The sequence below is a fragment of the Arvicola amphibius genome, chromosome 4 (genome assembly GCF_903992535.2).
Source record: "Arvicola amphibius chromosome 4, mArvAmp1.2, whole genome shotgun sequence".
Classification (NCBI taxonomy): domain Eukaryota; kingdom Metazoa; phylum Chordata; class Mammalia; order Rodentia; family Cricetidae; genus Arvicola; species Arvicola amphibius.
In genome coordinates this window covers 156,681,579-156,703,513 of record NC_052050.1, presented here as the reverse complement: position 1 = coordinate 156,703,513, position 21,935 = coordinate 156,681,579, and the positions used below count along the sequence as shown (strand labels likewise).

The window sequence follows — 21,935 nt, the reverse complement described above, 5'->3', positions numbered from 1 at the left end:
CTGTTGTCAGAGTTCCCGGAATTTGGTCTGCCCACCCGGCCCGGGACATGTTCTTACACAGTCCAGTAAAGGACAGCCATGGGCAGTTCTCGCCCAGGTCCCCTCCCGGTGTCCTGGGAAACAGCGGGTGCTGCAGTGTCTGAGAGGCGGGTATGTGATGGACTGTCTCTTTGTGGAGGGAGGCCCAGGACACCATAACACCCTCAGAAGAAATATGGAGCATCGTTTATAGTCCCTGGACCCCAGAGATAAGGCTCCAGCTGATGCAGATGACATAGGCCTGTAACTCCTTTTGAGAGGGATTTTGACATTATTTTTCTGTGTTGAAATCATGGAGCCAGACGCAGATAAAGAAAAACCCCCTTGTACTTCGTTTGTGCCTAGCTACTTTTCTATTGCTGTGAAGAGACCTATGACCAGGACAACTTATAAAAGAAAGAATTTATTTCTACTTTCATTTCCACTGGGTTAATCCATGACTGTCATGGTGGGCGGGCAGGCCGGCATGGGGCAGTAGCCAAGAGTTCACATTTTGAGACATAATCAGGAGGCAGAGAGAGCTAACTGGGAATGGCATGGGCCTTTGAAGCCTCAAAGCCAGCCCCCAGGGACACCTTCTCCATCAAGGCCACACCTCCCAATCCTTCCCAAACAGCTCCACCAGCTGGAGACCAGCAACTGGAGACCATGTATTCAAACATATGAGCCTGAACTTATGAAGGCAATTCCTTAATTGAGGTCCCCTGCTCTCAGATGACTTTAGCTTGTGTCAAGGTGACTTAAACCAGCCAGCATAGGACCTGAGCCAAGGAGATGGTGGAGATCCGTGGTGTATGCTCCACAGAGAGAACAACATAGGAGCCCTCATGTCCCTGGGAACGCTGGGAGAGGAGACAGAGAGGAAGGGCTCAGCTTGTTATGTAAAATGACAAGTGCTTTCTCCAGGTCACCTCATAAGGTATGAGGTCACCCCCTCATCTTATCATGCACTGAGGGTGACTTGTCAGATAGAAAAGAAGGCTGGCGAACTAATATTTGTGGCATTTCTCAAGCTATTCAGTCTCCCCGCTGCTAACCAGTACACATATTTGAAGAAGTGTGTGTTTGACCGTGTGTCTTAACTACATTTTTCTATTGTTATGAAGAGATGCCATGGCCAAGGCAACTTTGAAGAGAAATCATTTAATTGGGGCCTTGCTTATAGTTCCAGAAGGTGAGTCTGCGGTCACCATGGTCAGGGAACACTATGGTGATATGCAGGCATGGAATGGAACTGAAGCAGTAACTGAGAGTTTACATCAGATCCCCAAGTCATAGGCAGAAATAGAGAGAGAGGGAGAGGGAGGGAGGGAGAAAGGGGGGGTAGAACGCTCAGAGCCCACCTCCAACAACACACCTCCTCTAATAAGGCCACACCTACTCCAGCAAGGTCACACTTCCCAAGCTTTCCCAGACAGCTCCACTCCCTGGAAACCAAGCATCCCAGCATATGGGTTTATGAGGCCCTCGCCGCTCAATCCGCAACACCATGTGATGAGAGACAATCCTTCGTCTTCCTTCTCACACTCCCATTTGGTCACTATTTCATATTTGATGATATATGTTATGCTCCAGGAAAGGGTACACTGTCTGCCCTTATTTAACAAATATAAAAGCAGGCAAACACTGGAAATTTAGAGCGTAAAAACCCGGTGGAAGCGTTACTTTGCTTATGAACGGTCTTTCCCCTTGTAGTACTTGGCTGGAATGACAATGAAGATTTAAACGGTCAGGATTGCAAGCCATAAAGTCATCCCCAGGAAAGCATAAAGGAAAGGATGTAGAAATATATGCCTCAAAAATAATAAAATGCCCGCTTTGCATTTGTTGGAAAGATGAAGGTAGTCACACTCAGGATTTCTTTTTCCATTTAATGAGTAATATTCTTCATTATCATATGTCATCTTTTATTCTTTGCTAGAAAAGTTTGAATAATCAAGGTGAATACAAAGTTACATGGCAGGCAGCCGTTTACCTGGAGCCGCGAGGTAGCAAGAATAGCACTCAGCGTTCCATTTTTAATAGGACAGAAGGAACAGACAGAACTAAAAGCAAAAGTCCCTTTTGTTTGCTGGCATCGACTTGGCTCAGTCCTTCCCCGGGTATTTCTTTGGCTCCACAGCCATCCACTTTCTCGCAACCGCTGCAGAAGAACACAATGTGATGAGAAGCCTCAAAGAACAAGCCTGTGGTCTGTTTTCTGCGCTGTTTTTAACTCCGTGTTGGTTTCGAGATTGAACCACCTCAACCTGCCAAGAAAGAATTGCTTTCACTTGCCGAATTAATTCCCTTGGATCCAGAAACTTCATCTGCAGATGGTTAAGTCTCTTTCCACATTTTTCTCAGTTGTCGGCAGGGCTGCAGGCTTGTGAACAGCCTCCGACACACACCCAGGATTCCCCTGGGCTGGGCTCCTGTGGCAGAATTGCAATCAAAGCATGAGTCTGCATTTCTCTGATGGAGCAGCGACTCTCCCAGCAAGGCAGCCTTGCACCGTGGCCTGGCAACACGTGGCAGATGTACAACAGCATATTTTAGCCTTACTGCAGGGCCTTATCTTATTACAAGACTATTTTACATTTTCCCCTAAAAACTCTGAGATCTTCAACAAATCATAAATATTACTTCCCAGATGAGGGATTGAAATGATTTTATAGTTGATTTGAGTATTCGAAAAGCCCTGCTCTTTAAACATCTGTGCTCAGTACCCTCCGGGTTTTAATCTGATTGAAATTATATCAATCATACATTGTAATGACTTGATTCTTGTTAAGAAATTCGAGTTTTCTCCCTTGTTTTGGTTATCTTTATTCCTTCATACATATTCTGTATTCACTTTGATTTTCATGAAACATTCTTTGAGGACATTGCCCAGAAGCACATGCACCGATGCCCATGGGAGCTTGTCCCTCGTAGGCTGTGGCTTCTGCATTAGGGTGTTTATCTGCTGTGCTTTCGCTCGGTCAGCAATGCCTGCCGCTTACCGGCCCATCCATTCAGAGAGTCTCTCCTGCTTTTCTTTTCTGGACATCCCTAGGTGTTCCTATCATGGACACGGTTATGGTTCATTTTATTGAGATACTGAATGGAGAGTTTCTCAGGTTGATCTTCTGTCTAGAAATCTTAAATTCTTTGCAGACTTTTCTTATTGGTTCTGATAAATTTTTAATGGCACAGCTTAGTATTTTCTAATTAAACAATCAAGGGGATGCTTCTTCCCTCTGTGCCTGTTGTTTCTCTTGCTGTTTTAGTGCACTGGCCAGCACTGCCAGAAGCAGTTGGGAATGCATGATGGTACATCCTGTCTTGTTTCCAAAATGATGACATTAGTATTATTTGTCCTTATGCAACATGTTTACTTAAAATTTTGGTAGATAATCTTTTCTGAAAAGCTGCTGTGTCTCATCTAAACACTTTAAAAACTATCTATTGGAATAATGATAACCATTTCATTTCTTGCCTTTATGTATATTTTAAATTAATTTTTAAATGTTTAATTATTTTTAATGAGACTTTATTTGTTTTATTTTTTATTTTATTTTTATTTATAATTTAAGACAGGGTCTCATAGCCTAGAACTGGCTAAGTAAATCAGGCTGGCCTCAAACTCACAGAGATCTACCTGCCTCTGCCTCCAAGTGCTAGGATTAAGACATGTCCAACTCTACCCAGCTCTTCTTTTCAGGCTATCATATATGAGTACTGGATTTGTCAATTCCACTGCTCCTCCGCTGCCTCCCCATTTTACTTAATTAATCTTTAATTACTCTTGTTACACCACAACCTCACAGTCCATTTTCATTTTTAAATTATTTCTAGCTACTTATTTAAAGTTTTAATAAATTTTAATTTATTATTAAATAAATTAATTTAATTTAATTAAAATTTTAAAATAAATAAATTTAATAAAGTATTTAATTAATTTCATTTTTTAATTAAGTGTTTGCCTACATGTATGCATGTGCGCCACACTAGTGCCTTTTGGTGGCAGAAGTCAGAGGAGCCATCAGAGGTGACGGAACTGTAGTTAGCAATGACTGTGAGCCCAGCTGGGTGCTGGGAACCAGAACTGGTCCTCTGCAGGGGCAGCCTTTTCACCACTGAGCTCCCTCAGCCCCCATTTTATTTTTTATGTTGACTCGGTCTCCCTGTGAGGTCTCCAGCCCTGTTTGGTTTGGTGTGTTTTTGTTTTCATGGAGAGAGACAAGATTCTAGGTCTTTCCCCTCACTCCCGAAAACAAGGGGCGGCCTGCGTTGCTCTGCTCTCTACAATGCTCCTAATGGCTTCCCCCAGTTAGGTATCAGGTTGACTGTGACCATGTGATTTTGTTTCTTTCTTGAGTCACATGCTTGCTACAAAACTACCCACTTTAAGGCCGCCATGCCAATTGCAGGTGCGTTTTTTATAGTCCTTCAGTTAATTTATAGCTGTAGTGGTCATTTTTGTGCCTCTTCTAGTTTGTGCACACCTTTGGTGTGAGTCAAATTGTTTCTAAAAAAATATTTTGTATTTGATCGTCAAGTCTCACATTACTTTGTTTTAACTTTTATGGTTCCCAGTCTTCTTACTTCTGCTCATTTTGAGCCTTGCTTTTCTGTTTTCTGAGTTTACAAGTTGAATGTTTGTTTGGTGTTTTTCAATGATTTTCTTTGCTACGGGCCTATAAACTACCCTCTAAGTATCTCTGAGCTCGTCCCATGAGTTTTCTACATGTTTTAGCTTCTCAAAACGTCATAACCAGCAGTTCATCAGAGAAGCAAACCTGACACACCCTGTTTCCCTTCATTCAAATTTGAGAATTTTCTTTCCATTAAATAAAGAGATTTCTTTGATTTTTATGAATACAGTACAAGTGGTTTCTATTTCTGGGTAGACTTGTTTAAATCATTCTGCTGATTACCATGACAACCCAAACTGTAATTTAGCAAGTATCTGAAGCAAAACCTGCTCTCTAAACAAGTCTCTCGCTCCACTCCCCCCAACACACACACACTGACACGCACAGTGATTTCTCTAAGAGCCAAGTGTCTCCATCTCCCTTCCTCTGTAACTGCGTCTGCTTTTCATGATCCCCCATGCATTCCTATTTCCTGATAGGAAGGTCTAGAGGAACAGGAAGGACTTTTTTGCAGCCCCAGGCACCCTAGCACCTGGTGAGATGTAAGGGTCCTCATGACAGACAGCTGTAAGAACGTGCTGTTCTTATTATAAAAGTTGCCAGACACCTTGGACAAATCAGGGTTGAATTTAAACATCCATCCTAATGTTTGTGAATTGTTTTCAAGAATAGCAGCTCGTACAAGGAAGGGAGGCCAGTCTATTTGGGTCCCGGTTCGGGTTTATAGGAGGCACAGCTGATCTGTGGAAACCTGAGTGGCCTAGCATCAAATGTCAGGGGGTTTCTCCTTAATGCTGGCTCTTGTAGTCTTTGAGAATAGCATCTGAAAGCCAAATTGTTTCAATAAAATTTCCAAGTAATTAGTAATTTGATTTTAGGGCAGATAAATATCCAGCATCCTACTTCCTGACTTTTTTCGAGTCAGGAATGTGCAAACAGCACGTGTTTTGTTTTGTGTTGTTTGTTTTATGCAAAGGACAGAACTCAGGGCAGCTCCTGTCACCCTTGCTGACCCTCCTCTCAGTACCTGTGACCTGTCCTGCTCAGTGCCCGTCAGTGGGGCATACTGGAAGTCAGGTCAGAATAAACAATGCTCCAGAGAGATAAGAATGGGGAACAGAAAGTCTTTATCTTGGCCCCAAACTAAAAACCACCTATGGTGATGTACAACAGCCCTAGGGAAGCAGAGGCAGGAGGATTATCCATTTGTAACCACGCTATTCTCCATGCTGAGCCCCAGTCTCAGAAGTCCCAGCAGGCTATGTCAGTAACCATAGTTAAACACCATTGCTTTGTAAATGTCTCTTGATCAGGGAGGCTGCACACAGTATACAAAGCCTGCTAGAGTTGGTCTGGGTTTTTCTCTCTGTACATACTGCCTCCTTGAGACACAGCCACCCAAGCCTGGCTTCTTCAGCTGTGCAGCTGAGATTCATGATGAAGGGACATTGACTGTGGTTATCTTATACTGAACTTGACGTATATGAGTTAGGCTAGGCACCAAGGCCTGTCATTCTCTACACTGACAACGGGCATCAGACTGGCATTTTCTCTGTAGATAGATAGATAGATAGATAGATAGATAGATAGATAGATAGATAGATGATAGATAGATGATAGATAGATAGATGATAGATAGATGATAGATAGATAGATAGATAGATAGATAGATAGATAGATAGATAGATAGAGATAGATAATAGATAGATATATAGCTAGATATAGATAGATAGAGGAGTGAGATTTTGAACACTGGTTCGCATTTCACCGCACAAAAGGAAGGGGTTTGGGGTGTGTGAAGGCTGACTGCCCTTTATCCAAAATCTGCTTTTTTTCCAAATGGTGTGTCCTCTAGTGAAGTAGGTTGGGGGAGGGGGCGCTGAATGGGTCATGAGCACTGGGCTGGCTCTTCCAAAAAAAAGTAGGTTTGATTCCTATCACCTATGTGGGGGGCTCGTAAGTGCCTGTAACCCCAATTGCAGGGAATCCAACACTCTCTTCTGGCTCCTGTTAGCATACACATACACACATGCACAAAAGACAGTTTTTTAAAATAAAACCATGGGGCTCCGGCAATGAGGGTTTTGTTTTAAAGCAAGGAGGGTTTTGAATCAGTTCTGCTTTATGTAAGCGATTTCCTTACTCCCTGTGAAATTGGGATTACACTAAAGCATTTCCGAATGTGAGTGTTGCCTGAGGGTAAGGCTGTCCTCTGATTCTTTGCATCTGGAAATGCCTTGTCTGAGACTTTGCCTAACCGGGTGCCACTGCCGCTGCTGCCAACACGTTCAGTGAACTGGAGGAATTGCTGCTAAGTGACAGGCAGCCTGGCGGGAAGCCACCGTGAGGAGAGCTGCCTGGTGCATTGCAGTAGCTAGTCTCATGCCTGTGCTTCCCACATGGCCTCTCAGTGTGACCTGGGTGTCCCTCAGCACTTGGATCCGTCAGCCCACAGGGGGGCCCCACAGTTCTGAAGCCTCCAGGATGACCAAGACTTTCTTGTCCCGCGATGTCCTGCTTTAGATTGGTGAAAGATATCCTGATGCTTTCCTTTAAAAATACATCATTAAGACCCACCCGAGCCTCGGGTGTGGGCAAGGAGAATACTGATCAAAGAAGGTGCAAAGTGGGTGAACCGTGCAACCATGCAGAGGTGCAGAAAGCTGAATGAAGCTGGTGACAAACTCTTCTTGCCACGAGAGGAGGAGTGGGCGGGATCTGGTGTGACAAACTAGTAACAAGTACATTTGCAAACCTGTAGTCGGCGTAATGTAGTAGTTGTTTTTTTCGTTCGCATGGTTTATTTTTTTTATATATTTAAAAATTTCCATCTCCTTCCCTCCTCCTCCCCTCCCTCCTCTCCTCCTCCCCTTACCGCCCCTTCCCGCCCCTCTTCTCTCCCCTTCCCTCCCCTTCCCTCCACCCATACCTCCCCTCCCTCCCTCTCAAGGCCAAGGAACCATCAGGGTTCCCCACTCCAATGCCAAGTCCAAGGTCCTCCCAAACTCCCCCCAGGTCCAGGAAGGCGATCGACCAAGCCCGAGAGGCTCCCACATAGCCCGTCCATGCAGAAGAATCAGAGCCCAGCGCCAATGTCTCTTGCTTTCTCAGTCAGCCCCCCCTGTTGGCCACATTCAGAGAGACGGGTTTGGTCGCATGATCCATCAGTCCACATGCTAGAATAACTACTCAGACGGTAAAAAAACAATGACATCTTGAATTTTGCAGGCAAATGGATGGAAATAGAAAACACTATTCTGAGTGAGGTAACCCAGACCCAAAAAGATGAACATGGGATGTACCTCACTCATAATCGGTTTCTAGCCATAATTAAAGGACATTGAGCCTATAAATTTGGGATCCTTGAGAACGATAATAAGAAGGTGAACTCCCAAAAAAAGATATAGTAATCCTCCTGGATTGGGAAGTGACACGATCGCCAGGCAAAATTGGGAACTGAGGGTTGGGCGAGACTGGGCCAAGGGAAAATGGGGAGAGAAAAATGTGAAGGGGAGAATGGGGGGAGCTCGGAGGAATGGGATGCGTATGTAGTATTATACATATATGTGTTAGCATTTATTGCTAAGAAGACAGTAAAATGCAAAAGGACGGTTTGAGTTAGAACGCAGTTAGCAGGAAGGGACAAACAACTGTCATACACGGATGATGATAGAAGGACCAAGATAATAATACCTGCACAGCCTGACTGAGGCCGGAGGCTAGTGTGTCGGAAACACGCCGATTACGTGTGCGAATGCATCTAAGGACGGGGCAGTGGATTTGTGTGCACAGTGGTTTAATCTGCTGGCTGGGTTTTCATACCTCTAGAGTTAATCAGTGGAGGGCCTGGGCTATCCTGAGCTACCACTTAACAGGGAGGGCGGTCTTAAGTGAAATGCCTTCTCCTTGTAAATTTCAATTTTCTCAACAGCTGTGTTTGCCCCTCCCCATCGTCAGCACACAGAGGCTCAGCAGTCATTGACTGATGGCTTGCTCTTTGGATTCATGACCCATGAGTGTATGCATTTGGCTGCACTAAGTTTGAAAAACCCCGGGGCTCAGGCGGCTTCCTCCTTGAAGTGGAAAGGACAGCATGGGTCATTTTCTTCCAGATTTACCAATCCTCACCTTTTCCAATATGGTTCTTCCACTGACTGCCACGGATCGTGGACTGGTTTTTTGTTTGTTTGTTTAAGTCAAAAGACTAAATGAAGAACAGTCAAGGTAAGCCTGGCTTCTGGAGCAAGGTTGAAGTACAGGAACAGCATACCTCCCAGTGCTACAGTATGGCTCCAAAGGAAGTGCATTCCAACCACGTCCACACCTCTGCTCACCACCCAGCGCTCTCCAGCTGGACTGCTCATTGGAGCTGCTGGAGGACGGAGGACGACAGCAGGAGCTCAGTGTCTCCCAGAGTGTCCGTGGACTACTGGTCAGTGGTCTCCCAGAGTGTCTGTAGACTATTGATCATCAGTGTCTCCTCAGAGTTGTCCGTGGACTATTGATCATCAGTGTCTCCCAGAGTGTTCGTGGACTACTGATCAGTGTCTCCCAGAGTGTCCATGGACTATTGATCAGTGTCTCCCAGAGTGTCCGTAGACTATTGATCATCAGTGTCTCTCAGAGTGTCCGTGGACTATTGATCAGTGTTTCCCAGAGTATCCGTGGACTATTGATCTGCTATGTTCATAAAGCAGATCCAGCAAGTCTAGGAAGAGGCTACCTCTCACCAACAGAGCCACTCCTGCTCTCGGAAGGGCTCCAACCCTGCCAAGGTGCTGTCCTCCAGACAGTCAACACTGAGGTCTGTGACAGCCCCTGAGATGCTCCTGAGAAACCACAGAATCTGAGTCTAACACTTGAGAACTCACTCTGAGATCCAAAGCATCCTGACGGTCTCTGCAAGAGTAGACGTGCAAGCCATCCCATGAGTGACCTCTCTTAGGTCCTCACTCTGTGAACATGAGACCTGCTAGGAGACACAGACACATTTCACCTTTCTCCCCTCTCCCCCCCCCCCCCCCCGTGAGCAGCCTGGAGGCACACGATGAGCGCTTACCCTGACTTCACCAAGCATCTAAGCAGAGTCACCTCTGTGGCAAAAAATAGGCACAGCTCCCTGCAGCAAACAATCTTACCATACCAGTAAGGCTCTAAGGAGCAGTAAAATAAGATGAAGGAGTTACAGAAGGCTCCGCTCCATGAGAAGTTCTGACACTTTGCTAGTGGACCAGTGGTGGTCAAGAACCTCCCTTGTAGGATGAGCCAGTAGCTCTATATAATCCTCAGGATATGGTGTCTTTGGAAATGGAGTCTTACACTCCAGGATGCATAAGGCAAACTCTGAATTACCCTCCTTAGCTCAGATGATGCTGATAAATTCCGCAGGGCCCAGTGATCTTTGACTCTTAGTGGAACTGAAAGGGCTATCTTTAGTAGATAGATTTTGGATTTCTTTTTTTTAAAACAAGGTCTTACCATATGATCAGTCCTCTCGCTTCAGCCTCTCAAGGGCTGGGATTTCATCTGTGCATCTGCATGTCTGGCTTGATTAGTAGGTGAATTTTGAAGGCTGCCGATCAGAATGTCACTGTGACCGTGTGAGCTCAACCCTCCAGCGGCTCCACCGTATGTATGTGAAGGTCCAGCTCTGGGGAAAGGTAACAGCTTCATGGAGAGTGTAGCTCCTGCCTGGGATGCGGTGGCCCTCTACACACAGTGACTTTCTGTGGGAGAGTAGCATGTCGCTGAAAGCCATTCTCGCCTGTCCATTCGGCCAGCCTTTCCCAGCTACGGGAACATGGCTTTCTCATGGTGAGTAACAACCCCTCTTCTTGGAAGATCACAGAACACCTCCTACCCAGCCTATGGGCCTTTTATCCCTACCATGTACTCTGCCTTGATCCGTCTCCCTGAACCACTGGCTCTCAAACCAGACCATATGATGATTTTATTATTATTATTATTATTATCATTATTATTATCATTATTATTACCTTTTAAGTTTCTCTTCACCTGGTCTTAAGAATTTGATGACTGTCCTTCGCCTCTGTGAGCCAAAGGTTTACTGAAAATGGACTATGAACTTCTGAAATACCTCTGAATTTACCCTTCTTTCCACCTTGTGCTGGGTTGTGGTGGGCATGAGTCCTCCTCTGGCACAAGATCTGACAGTCATCACTGTAGTAACACGATCACCAACCCTTACTCCCATAGCCAAGCATCGCCATGTGGTCACCTACAAAAGGACACAGACGTCAAGCAAGGGGGAGCATTGACTAGACCCAAGACGGAAAGAACCATCACCTGGAAATGAAAATGTCCTGGATCCTCTGTTCCCACATTGGTTCCTTCCCCACCACTGCTTTGTACAGTGGGTACTCCAAAGATGAAGACCCAGCATCCACTTGCAGAAGAGGCAGAAGATAATCATGCCAACTACTGCATGGTCTTCAACCTGAAACAGTCAGAACTAGCCTTATGAACATGTGCACAAAGCCAGGGGCACAAGTCTGGTCTGCTTTCTTTGTTGTGGCTTCCCCTGCCCCACCCCAAGATTCATATGCCATATACAAACTTGCAAGATTGTCACTCCCTCTGTGACAATGTATGGCAATCACAAGGCACCCTGTGGTTTCCTAATCTGTGCCTCTGGCCCAGGACACATGAAACCACTTTTTTTTCCTCTCTGCCAGAAGAATGACATCTTTGTCTAGAGTACATTTCTAAAATCTGGCTTTTAGTTCACCACAGCAGGTGACTGCGGAAGGTGTCCGCAGACATGGGAGGGCAGACCAAGGCTGTGCCGGTTGCTTTTCTTGTCCTTGTGATCCAGTCCCCAACAGGAAGTGAGTTAAGGGAGGAAGGATGTGTCTTGGCTCAGGGTTTGAGCATACAACCCATCATGGTGAGGAAGTATGGACCATGGGGACGGAAGTGTGCATCTGAGACCCCTCCCCATGTCTCCACAAGTGAAGAAGAGGAGGGCAGGGAAATGCCAGCATGTGCCTGGCTTTATCCTCCCCCGCCCCCTTTCATTCAGTGTGGACTCCTGGTCCGTAGACCGGTTATTGTCTACATTCAGGGAAGGTATCACCTGCTCAGCTAATCGTCTCTGCTAACTCCCTAGTAGCCATGCCCAAGGGCTGAGTTGACAATGAAAATTGAGCCTCCCGGACACAAACAAACTCAAGGGTGGGTTGTATTAAAACACTATGGTGACTGTGTTCAACTTCTTGAAATTACATCTGCACTTCTTCAAGGTCTGGGCTACTCAGAAGCCTTATCTGGAATGCACTTGCCTACAGTTACCTTTCTGATAACAAATGGTCTGTGGGGACTTGTAGCAGGATGGTCATAAAATTCATACCCTAAGGTTATTCTGGACTTACTCGTGCCAAGATAAACATGTATCTAAGAGCCTATCACTTAGCATTTATCCACACGAACCTACATCTCCTTACTGTTCCGTTGAAGGACAGCCTACCTTAACTCCTCGTTATCTATATGGTTCTGTGGATTCTGCATCCACCTATGACCCTGCGGCCTCTAACTGCATGATCTTCAGGGTGACTTGGTTCCTTCCTTTTCTTTTACTTGGGTGGCTGCTTCCACCTAGTTTTCAGAGTTAAGGTGCACACTCAACTGTTATTAGTTACTCATTCTTAGCTTGCTTCTGTCCAAGATTCCTCTGTAAAAAAATACAGCAACATAAGAACACAGGTAACTGGCTCATCATTTGGTTTAACATTACCAGTCTTATTGCACGAACAAAGAAGTCCCCGGAGACTCGTATCTGTCTTCGATTGGACATATGGACTCGCTCTCTTGGATACATGCCCAGGAGTGGAATTTCTGGGTCATTCCACAATCACTTCTTTAGTTCAGTAAAGGAAGCCAAATCACATTCCAAACTTCCAATTTGGGCTGTCTCTAGGCACATATGAAGGCCCTTGTTGCCTCATCCCTCAGATGCTGTGTTTCGCACCTGGCTGTTTTCATTTACCGTAACTATTCATCTGTGTTTCTGAGCTGCAGAACCATCCTTTTAATGACTAGAGAGCAATCGGTGGCGTCGCGAGGCTTTATTTACCCAGTCTCCCGTCATCCTGAAATGAGAGTTTGTTTTAGATCCGGAATGCAAGCATTGATATCATTTAAATATTGTTTATGGCTTTTAAAAAATAATTAAACCACGTAGTAGGTTGACTTGATTTCTGTTTCTGGAGATATTCTTGGTAACGCGTCTGCATACAGCTTGGCTGTAAGTGCGGGCTCTCACGGAAGGGACATGTGTTTGTTAACAGCGCTGGACCGAGTTGCAGATTTCACAGATAAAAGGGAACAAGAGACTTTTACCGCATTCATTTTTATGACAGTCACATGACTTGTGAATGCACAGCTTGCAGGGGATACAGCAGTCAACCCCTTCAGAGACACCCCAATACTAACTAACCTCTGTGTGAATCCAGGTGCCCCCAAGGGCAATGAGGTGAACAACGATGTTCAAGCCTGGAAGGCATCCAGAATAATTCTTACCTGTCCTGGTGCCCTATTGGTCTGCTCTCTGCCAAAGAAGCTGATTCAAATATAACTTAGCTGAGGGTTTTCTGCCAAGGCTTTTTCCCAGTATCTTGCCTGAAAGAATGCCTCACATCCAGGCCTTGCTGAAGGCCTCCTTGTCATGTGTTGAAATTGGGTTTAACCCCACTCTGTCATGGCTCCTGACTAAGACTTTCCTTGACTTACCATCTTTTCAGAATGTATTTTATCTTGTGATTAAATAGTTTGGAGTCCCTTTCCTGAGCCTACCTGTGCCTTAGAGGACTCTCCAGGGGAACTCTAAGGGGATGAGGGTGAATGAAAAGTAACCTGGTTACTACCTGCCATGACACCTCAGCTCCGATGGTGTGTTTGACTCAAGAGTCAAACCTTCTCCCACCCACACATGCACATGTGATCAAACAGACTAGTGGCCCAGCAGTTAATATTTGTGTGATGTAAAAGGTGTTTAATTTACTAATAAACTAATGTATGTTATGAGGCCACATGGAAAGCTCCGATTAGGACTCTCGGAAAATTGACGTAAAGAGGCCCCACGTCATAGCTATGTTCCTTACACCTGAAAGACGGTGGTGTTGGTGAGTCTGAGGCTGTTTATGCTTCTCTCTTCTGCAGCCTACATAAGAGTGTCACACCTGTGTGACAGGACCGGCGCTTTCCAGGGGATGGCAGCCATGTTGGACATTCTGTACCACCACAGGCCTCTCCCTGACTGCAAGTTCCTAGAACCAAGGTCACAGACACAACCCCACTAGGTTGTATGGGACCGAAACCAGTGTCTAAAGAAGCATGACTTCCCCTGAGGCCTTGCAGACAGATATCCTCACTGTACTTACATTTAATTTTTATTGTAACTCTGGATTTTTTTAAGCTATCTAAGTTTGTGACTAAACATGTTTGGAACCCAATCAGATATTTAAAAACACAACTCAGGTCCCTCATGCCTGCTTGGCAAGGGCTTTATCCACTGGGGTGATCCTTGTGCATTGTTTAACATGACTGGCGTTACACAGTTTCCAGTTCTTCTAAAGAATACTTTGTTTCTAGCTTTTCTCTGACTTACTATCGTTGCTGAACGTTTCCTATGTTTTCATACAATTTTGTAAGCATGGGGTAGAATATTTGCCGTTATCAAAATAACTAAGCAAAGATGAGAAGTAAGCACAAATCCTGTTTCCCTCTCCTGAGCATGCTCTGTTTCCTCCTGACTGTTTGTCTCTACTTGGGCAATGCTCTGTTTAGAGAGTGTGTTTCACTCCCTGTAAATGGGACCGTTCTTACCACATTAATGTACTACACATGTATGACACTTAATTCCTTATCTTGGTTGTGGGGCATTAGTCATTTCTTTGGGTATCACTACAGTTAGCCAATGAAAAGCCTTGGTCATAAGCCTCTAGTGATATTTTAGCCATTTCCTTAGAATGAGCGCATCCACATGGCAACACCAGTGCAAACGACTCAAACATTTTCCTAGCTTTGTTACGATCAGAATAATTTCTGAGAAAAGATCTGTCAATTTAAATTTCCAAAATGTTTATGACAAATATCTTCTCATCGGTGCCTGGAGCCTGGGTGCTCAGAGCCACCCTCCCTGTCCTTCCTCACCTGCCACTTGGACACAGAAAACTAGGACTCTCACTACACACCAAGACTGCCATGAATTCCCACAAAGACAGTTCACACTGAATAACAAAATGCTTTAAATTCGTCAAAGTTGCCCTTTCTTTGTAAACAGTCCATGGGGAAGATAACAGCAGGAAGGGTCAAAATTTGGCCCATCAGAGATCACCTACCTCCTAACGTAGCTCTTATACAGAATGGAACAATCTTGACTGTGTGAGGAACCTAAGAGTGCACACAGGGAGAGGGAGCCACAGAGCATGTGGATTCACAGTTCTGAGGGTCAGCAGGTCTGGTCTAGTGGGAAGGACACAGACACAGCTCCAGAGAAACAAATATGACGTCACCCATCCATAGTCTGTTTCTAACCTAGTAAGCAAGGTGCATTATCAGGGTATAGTGTGGGAAGGAGCCTTAAAGGGGTGGCCTGGTGCTGCCAACTTTCAGAGTTTTCCTCCAGACTCCAAAGTCACTGTTCACTGATTTTTCATTTAAATTGGCTGTGACCTCGCTGTGGGATTTGCAGTCTCCTTAAAGGGGAGGCTACTGGAATGCCCGTTTACTCTGCCCTGTTTCCTTTCAGCCCACAGACATTGGACATCGGAATACTGGACATTTTCGGTTTTGAGGAATTTCAAAAGAATGAATTTGAGCAAGTAAGTCGGTTTTCTTTTTTAATCTTGTGAATGTGAATCGATTTGAAACTTGTGGTATGTATTAAGATATTCAAATATGAGCTTAACAAAGGATGTCCTCTCCTAGCTCAAGTTAGCATTCCTGGTGTCTGGCCGATCCATCATCACTCCATGGTTCATGTGCTCAGAGTCCTGAGTTTCACGGTTCTCGTGAAGGTCCTTAACTGTGTGTGGGCACGTGAATGTTGTGCTTGATCAGAAGATGAAAAACAGAGGTATCTGAAATCGGGAAACAAGCCTCAGAGAGCTTAGGCTTGCATAGAATGCAGGGTCCCTGCTGTGCCTCATGCTGCCGTTTGTGGGCTTTCCTTGTATGGCATTCATAGAATTGTTGGAGAGATCCACACAGTCGTGTTGGAGAATTATTAGTTGTCTTTCATTCACCTCCAGTTGAGGATGCTTTTAAGAAAGATCTTATCTGTATATACATCTTAGTAGTATACAGGGATAGTTTTTAAAGCGAATTAAAAATAGTCAAAACTTAAAAGTTAAAGAAAAGCAGAGATATTAGTGACCACTCATATAACCACACAACACTTAGAGAAAACTGAATTTGTTGCTGCCTGTTTGTGGAGTTTCATGTGTACTTTGTGATTGATTTATTTGCCTTTATTTTCTTATTTTGCAATGCGGGTATTAGTGATACTGGATAAGGAGTTACATAGAATCCATGTGAAGTCCAGGTCTGTGACTTTTAGTGGCAGAGATATCTGGGCCAAGGTGAATCGTCTCTTGTCATTCTGGCTTCCCTACTTATGTGAAGAGCCAGCTTGCAGAGCGAAAGATGAGGCACTGACAACAGCCGTGGGAGTGGTGTGGAATATCCCACTGTATAGTTGCCTCTCTTGTGAGAACACTGGAAACTGTGCTTTTGCTCAGCTTTAGTAGAAAACAGCTCTATACCTCCTCCAATCTGGGGTTAAGAAAGAGAACACTACTTAGAAGACAACACAGGTCAGGAGTCTCTTTCTTCACACTTGTTCATACCTGCCTGTGTTTGTTGTATAACTGTAGTTATGAAGGAGGTGAAGAGAATGAGCAGGAGCCCACTGCACCCCAAAATACACACACACACACACCCACACACACACAAACACACACACACACACACACACCCCTCCATGTATACAATGACATCCACTGTTTGCCCATATCCCAGCAAATGACACATAGAAAATTTTGGGTTAAGGCCACACCACAGCCCCTGGCATTCATATATCCAAAGACTCTGGAATGTTCAGGTAGAAGTTCCATCCCAAGCTCCCTTGGAACTGCCTTGAGAAAGCCTGAGAAATGATGACCTCTCCTCAGAGATGCTCAAGACCACTCCCACAAGGTATTTAAATTGTACCCCAGAGAACAAACACTTGGTTTTCTGTTTTTTCTTCCCTGTCTCCTCTCTGGGCGGCTGGAAGGTCACCTGAGAGCATTGGTATCCATTAAACCTGGGCTTTTTCTTGATTTGGTTTGATTTGGTCTGATTTAGATTATTGCCCCAGCGGAGAGGCTCATTGGGGTGCAGAAACTTTTCAGAAATCATAGCGGGAGGATGTCCCAGGAAGTCCCATTCTAGGGAGACTGGCCTCCTGCACTGTTGTTCCACACCCAGGCTCAGGTCACATGTCCAGTCTGTGCTCATAGATGATGTACACAGTATTCATGCTGCTTCTTTATTAAAACATACATTGTCCCCACCATCACACATCCCTTAGTCTTTCTTTCTGCTGGGTGTTTTAATGATATATTTCAGAATATACTCACCATTTGTGATCTCTGGGTATCAGGAATGGGACATTTCCCTTAAGATCTAACACACAAATCAATCTTTGTTTAAATGCTAGCTTTAAGCACTGATGGGTAAAATGTCAAGATTGATTCTTAGACTTCGATTATGAAAGAATAGTTTTTTTAATATCCCATTTTCTTAGCAAGTCTGCCTTGCTGCTGTACATAATGGTGACCAGGAATCTTCTGGAAAGATAAGGTTGTTTCTTAGTCTAAATGCAAAATCTTTACCTAGAAGCAGTAAATTCCAAAATTTGCATATGAACCTTTTTTTAAAGGCCACTGGTTTGATTCTCTGTGGATTCCTTTGTTGCGAACAGGACTTCCTCATTTTCCGTTCCACTGCACACTTAAGCAGCAATGCTTAAGGAATCCTTGCTATATTCACGAGCACATCTGAGGGATGGTATTGCCTTTATAAGCATTCATTCCTTCCTGCTTTGAGCTATTGACAGAAAGATCAGCTATTGACTAAGGTGCCAACTCCACACGGATTTTGAAATTGTCTGGTACATTATTTTGTACATAGCTGAATTTTATCAAATATGTTTGCAATTGAAATTTGTAGAGGATAAGACCGGGAAGGAAGAAAACCTCACAGTGGAGTTGCTGGTGGTTTTCACCCTGTAGTGAACAGTGTTAGGTGATTAGAAGAGAGACACCCTGGAGGAGGTAGCAGGAAGCTCCCCTACCTCTGTGTCCTTCGTCACCCTACCAGGTCATCATGGTGCTATGGGACACTTCACTATCTCTGTGCTGTTGTCACAAATTGTCCTATACTGGGTAAACAGCACACAGTCATTGCCCACAGTTCTGGAGTCTGGGAACCCAAGAGCAAGATGCCACAGTTTCCAGGTTCTGAGGCTGCTGAGGTCCTCTTCTCATTTGGAGAGCCCTTTTGCACCTTTCTACTGTGGGATGCAAAAGCCTTCTCTATAAAAGCAGTCATGCTGTTAACCAAGACAGTGGTTCCATTCACATACCCACTGCCTTCCAGCCCTGTAACCGTTGGTATAAGATTTCAATGTAGGGAGGCAGTGGACTGGGAGGGAACTTTCTAATGAGTTACAACTTCTTGATTTATCATTATCTTAGTTAGGGTTTCTGTTGCTGTGAAGAGACACCATGACCTTGGCAACTCTTTTAAAGGAAAACATTAAATGGGACTGGCTTCCAGGTACAGAGGTTTAGTTCTGTATCATCATGGCAGGGCATGGCACGATGCAGGAAGACATGGTCCTGGAGGTGCACGGAACTGGGGATTCTACATCTTGATTCACAAGCAACAGGAAGTGAACTGAGACATTGGACATGACTTGAGCATATATGAGATCTCAAAGCCCACCCCTATAGTGACACACTTCCTCCAACAAGGCTACACCTCCTAATAGTGCCGTTCCCAACAAGATTATAGAGGCCAGTTACATTCAGACTACCATAATATGAATATAATCTTCTAGATTATATAACTCTGCAGTAGTGTTAGGTGCTTCCGTGGACAGAAATATGCTATGGTAGGGATGGATGGACGGACGGACGGACGGACGGACGGATGGAAAAGCAGAAGAAAGGAGAGTGCTAGGAGTAGAAGGTGAGGAGAGGAAACCTACATAATGAATGTTCATGTTCCATCCAGAAATTTAAAAAGCCCAAAGGCAGGAGAGAGCACAATGCGATAAACCACGAGGTCACCCTCCACATCACCCAGCAGCGGAGAGTTCATGATGACCAATATTTTCATGCAAGATGCAGGGAAAGTGGCTACAGGGAGGGCTATAAATTAAAACCAATCTAAATGCATGCAAAACAGCTGAGACGTGAAAAGCATTGGCCTTGGTTTGCTCAGCTATGTGTTAAAAGTCTGTGAGCAGAGGAAGGACTATGGCACCTAGATACCAAAGGAAAGTTAAAATGCCACCCGTAATGGGGTCCAGAGAATGCCCAAGAGGTTAAAGGCACAAATACCTGTGACATTCCTGATTCTCAGGGTCAGCAGTTTGGGCACGACCAGAGAATGGGCTGACCCTGGAACCAGAGTTGGATGACTCAGCTAGAGGGCTCTTATTGAGTCTCCCTCGGCCAAGAACTCAGGGAAACACCAGTTCTTAGCTGGACCTCAGCTTGCCTTCCCTGGCTCTCTCTAGGAGGACCCCTGTGGAGGCTGCTCTCAGAGGGCTACTTTGGATTTTTGCAGTCATTTGGCCAGCTTCCTCTGCAGCTTCCCAAAGGAGCAAGCTTTGGGGCACTGTGGCCTGATCAGTACTCCGCATTCACAAATCTGCTATCCGCCTTAGGCTGATGCTAGCCCTGTGAAGAAGGGCCAATTCTAATCGTCCCGTGGAGGTGCTGCTGCTGTTTTAGCTCTCCATGGGCACTGTCCAGGTGATTTTAATCACAGCACATCCCTGAACGCTGCTGGGCATCAGTAGGGACCCATGTGTCGAATAACTGGTGGGCAGTCTCATAGCGATCTTAACTCATCTTCCATGCAGATTCCAAAACCATGCTTCTGTAGCATGACAAGCTCTGTCTTAAGTGTTTTCTGCTGGGCAGTTACACAGAAAAATAAAGAAACCAAATAGTATATGACCACATGGAATTTTTAATATGCCTCTTATGATATCAGAGTCTATGTATGGGAAGAGTGTGGAGGCCTCTTCAGGTAAGCTGATATGTATATATATATATAAATTTATGATATATACTATATATATGAACTGTACATTTGATGACTCTACTTCTCAACACATGTTCTGTGCATTCATTTACATCATTTGGTGCTGAAGCAAAGCACAGATAGTTTATGTCATTCTCGGTAGTTCCCACGGATCCAGGCTCAGAATCCAGCCTGCTGCCGTGTTGTTGGTAAAGGCAATCCAACCAGCAGTCTATCAGAAGACAGATCTAAGCCTTACTATGAGTAGCTGCTTCCCCTTAATGACTGGCTGGGTTTTTTTTTTCCTTTAGAGATGGGATAGTTGCTATTGTGAGAAGTGCAAAGATAATAATCCTTTAATAAGTTTCATGTGCTGTTAGCTCCTTTCTCCACAGCAGAATTTTACACCACGTCCATTTAATATCAGTCAGAGAGGCAGGAATGCCTTCCCACCCTAGCACCGTGTCAATGAAGAGAAAATGCCTCAAAACAAAAATGAAGAATTCGTGTGAATCTATGTACATACTAGAAACATATTCCATGTCAAGCTCATGGTTCCTTCACTTCAGCTTGACTGGTTTGGAATCATCTAAGAGAGAGACAGCTCTGGGGACATTCCCAGAAAAGAAGATTAACCTAAAGAGGGAAGTGTCCCACCCTGCATGTGGAGTAGCAGTGCCGCATAGCTGAAGTCCTGGACTGAGGGAGAGGAAAGAGGAGAGAGCCAGATAAAGGGTATCATTCGTCTTCTCCTCCTTCTGGTAGGAGCCACCACACCCCCACACTGTGCTGGCCTGCACCCTCCCACCATGAAGCACCACACCTCAACACTGCTGGCCTGCACCCCCCACCATGAGCCACCACACCCCAACACTGCTGGCCTGCACCCTCCCACCAGGAGCCACCACACCACACACTGTGCTGGCCTACACCCCCATACTGTGCTGGCCTGCAACCCCCACCATGAGCCACCACACCCCAACACTGCTGGCCTGCACCCTCCCACCATGAGCCACCACATCCCCACACTGTGCTGGCCTACACCCCCACACTGTGCTGGCCTGCACCCTCCCACCAGAAAGGAAAACACAGGCTTCTTTCCTCAGGCCTCCCTTGTCATGGCAACAGGAAAAAGAATAATACTTCATTATCACATATTTATTCTTTAATAACCAATATCGCTGTATTGAATACTAATTAATACTACATAAAAACTCTAGAGAAAATGTTGTCCAGATATCCAATCTGAATAAAAACCTGAATTCCTAATGGTACTAACTAGGGAAGTGCTTATGGGTGCTGTTTACCTATGATGGAAAATGGATGTTTTGTTATGCTTCTCCTTTGAGTGAGATTGTTGTCCTGTTTGATGTCTGACTGTCTTAAGAACGCTAAGGATAACCCAAAGCCCTTGTGGGATCAAACTGGAACTCAGACCTAGACCCACGGGAACTCAGACCTAGACCCACGGGACCTCGCGCGCAGTGCTCCGTCCGTCTGCAGTTCTTATCTCTACCTCTAGTTCTGTGGCTGTGATGTAAACAAGGACAATACATTTGGCGGAAATTGTATGTCAATCATTTTTAGGCCTGTCCTTGTAACTGTATGTGAAAAGTATGTTAATTAAACCAAAAGTTTATTGCCATAACAACAAAAATATACACTCATTGTTTTCTTTGAAAATGGAAAACAGTCAGAAGCAAGGACAGAAGCTTTGAATTGAGGGCGTTCTGGCCAAAGGCTCTGTTTCTAATTCTGGAGTCTGGTTTTGCTTGAGCCTAGGTGTGATTTATGAGGTGTCCTTCAAAATATCTAAGGTCATTTCCCTTTGAATGGACGCTCTCCCACCTGAGCTAGCTATCATTGCATAGAACACTGCCTCCAATGGGATGGAGTGCTTTGTTGTGGCTGCCTCCTGAGGATCAACTGGTCATGCTCAACACCGTGATCTGACTG

The 21,935-nt window shown here is 44.9% G+C and overlaps 1 protein-coding gene across 1 annotated transcript in view; it reads left to right on the top strand.

The window, feature by feature from the left end:
- Myo16 (myosin XVI) overlaps nucleotides 1–21,935 on the top strand; it is a 351,974-nt gene that overhangs the window by 168,632 nt on the left and 161,407 nt on the right. The window contains exon 21 of the mRNA XM_038326520.1: nucleotides 15,427–15,499. Within this exon, the coding sequence (XP_038182448.1) occupies nucleotides 15,427–15,499 (73 nt within the window). The remainder of the gene's footprint in view (nucleotides 1–15,426; nucleotides 15,500–21,935) is intronic.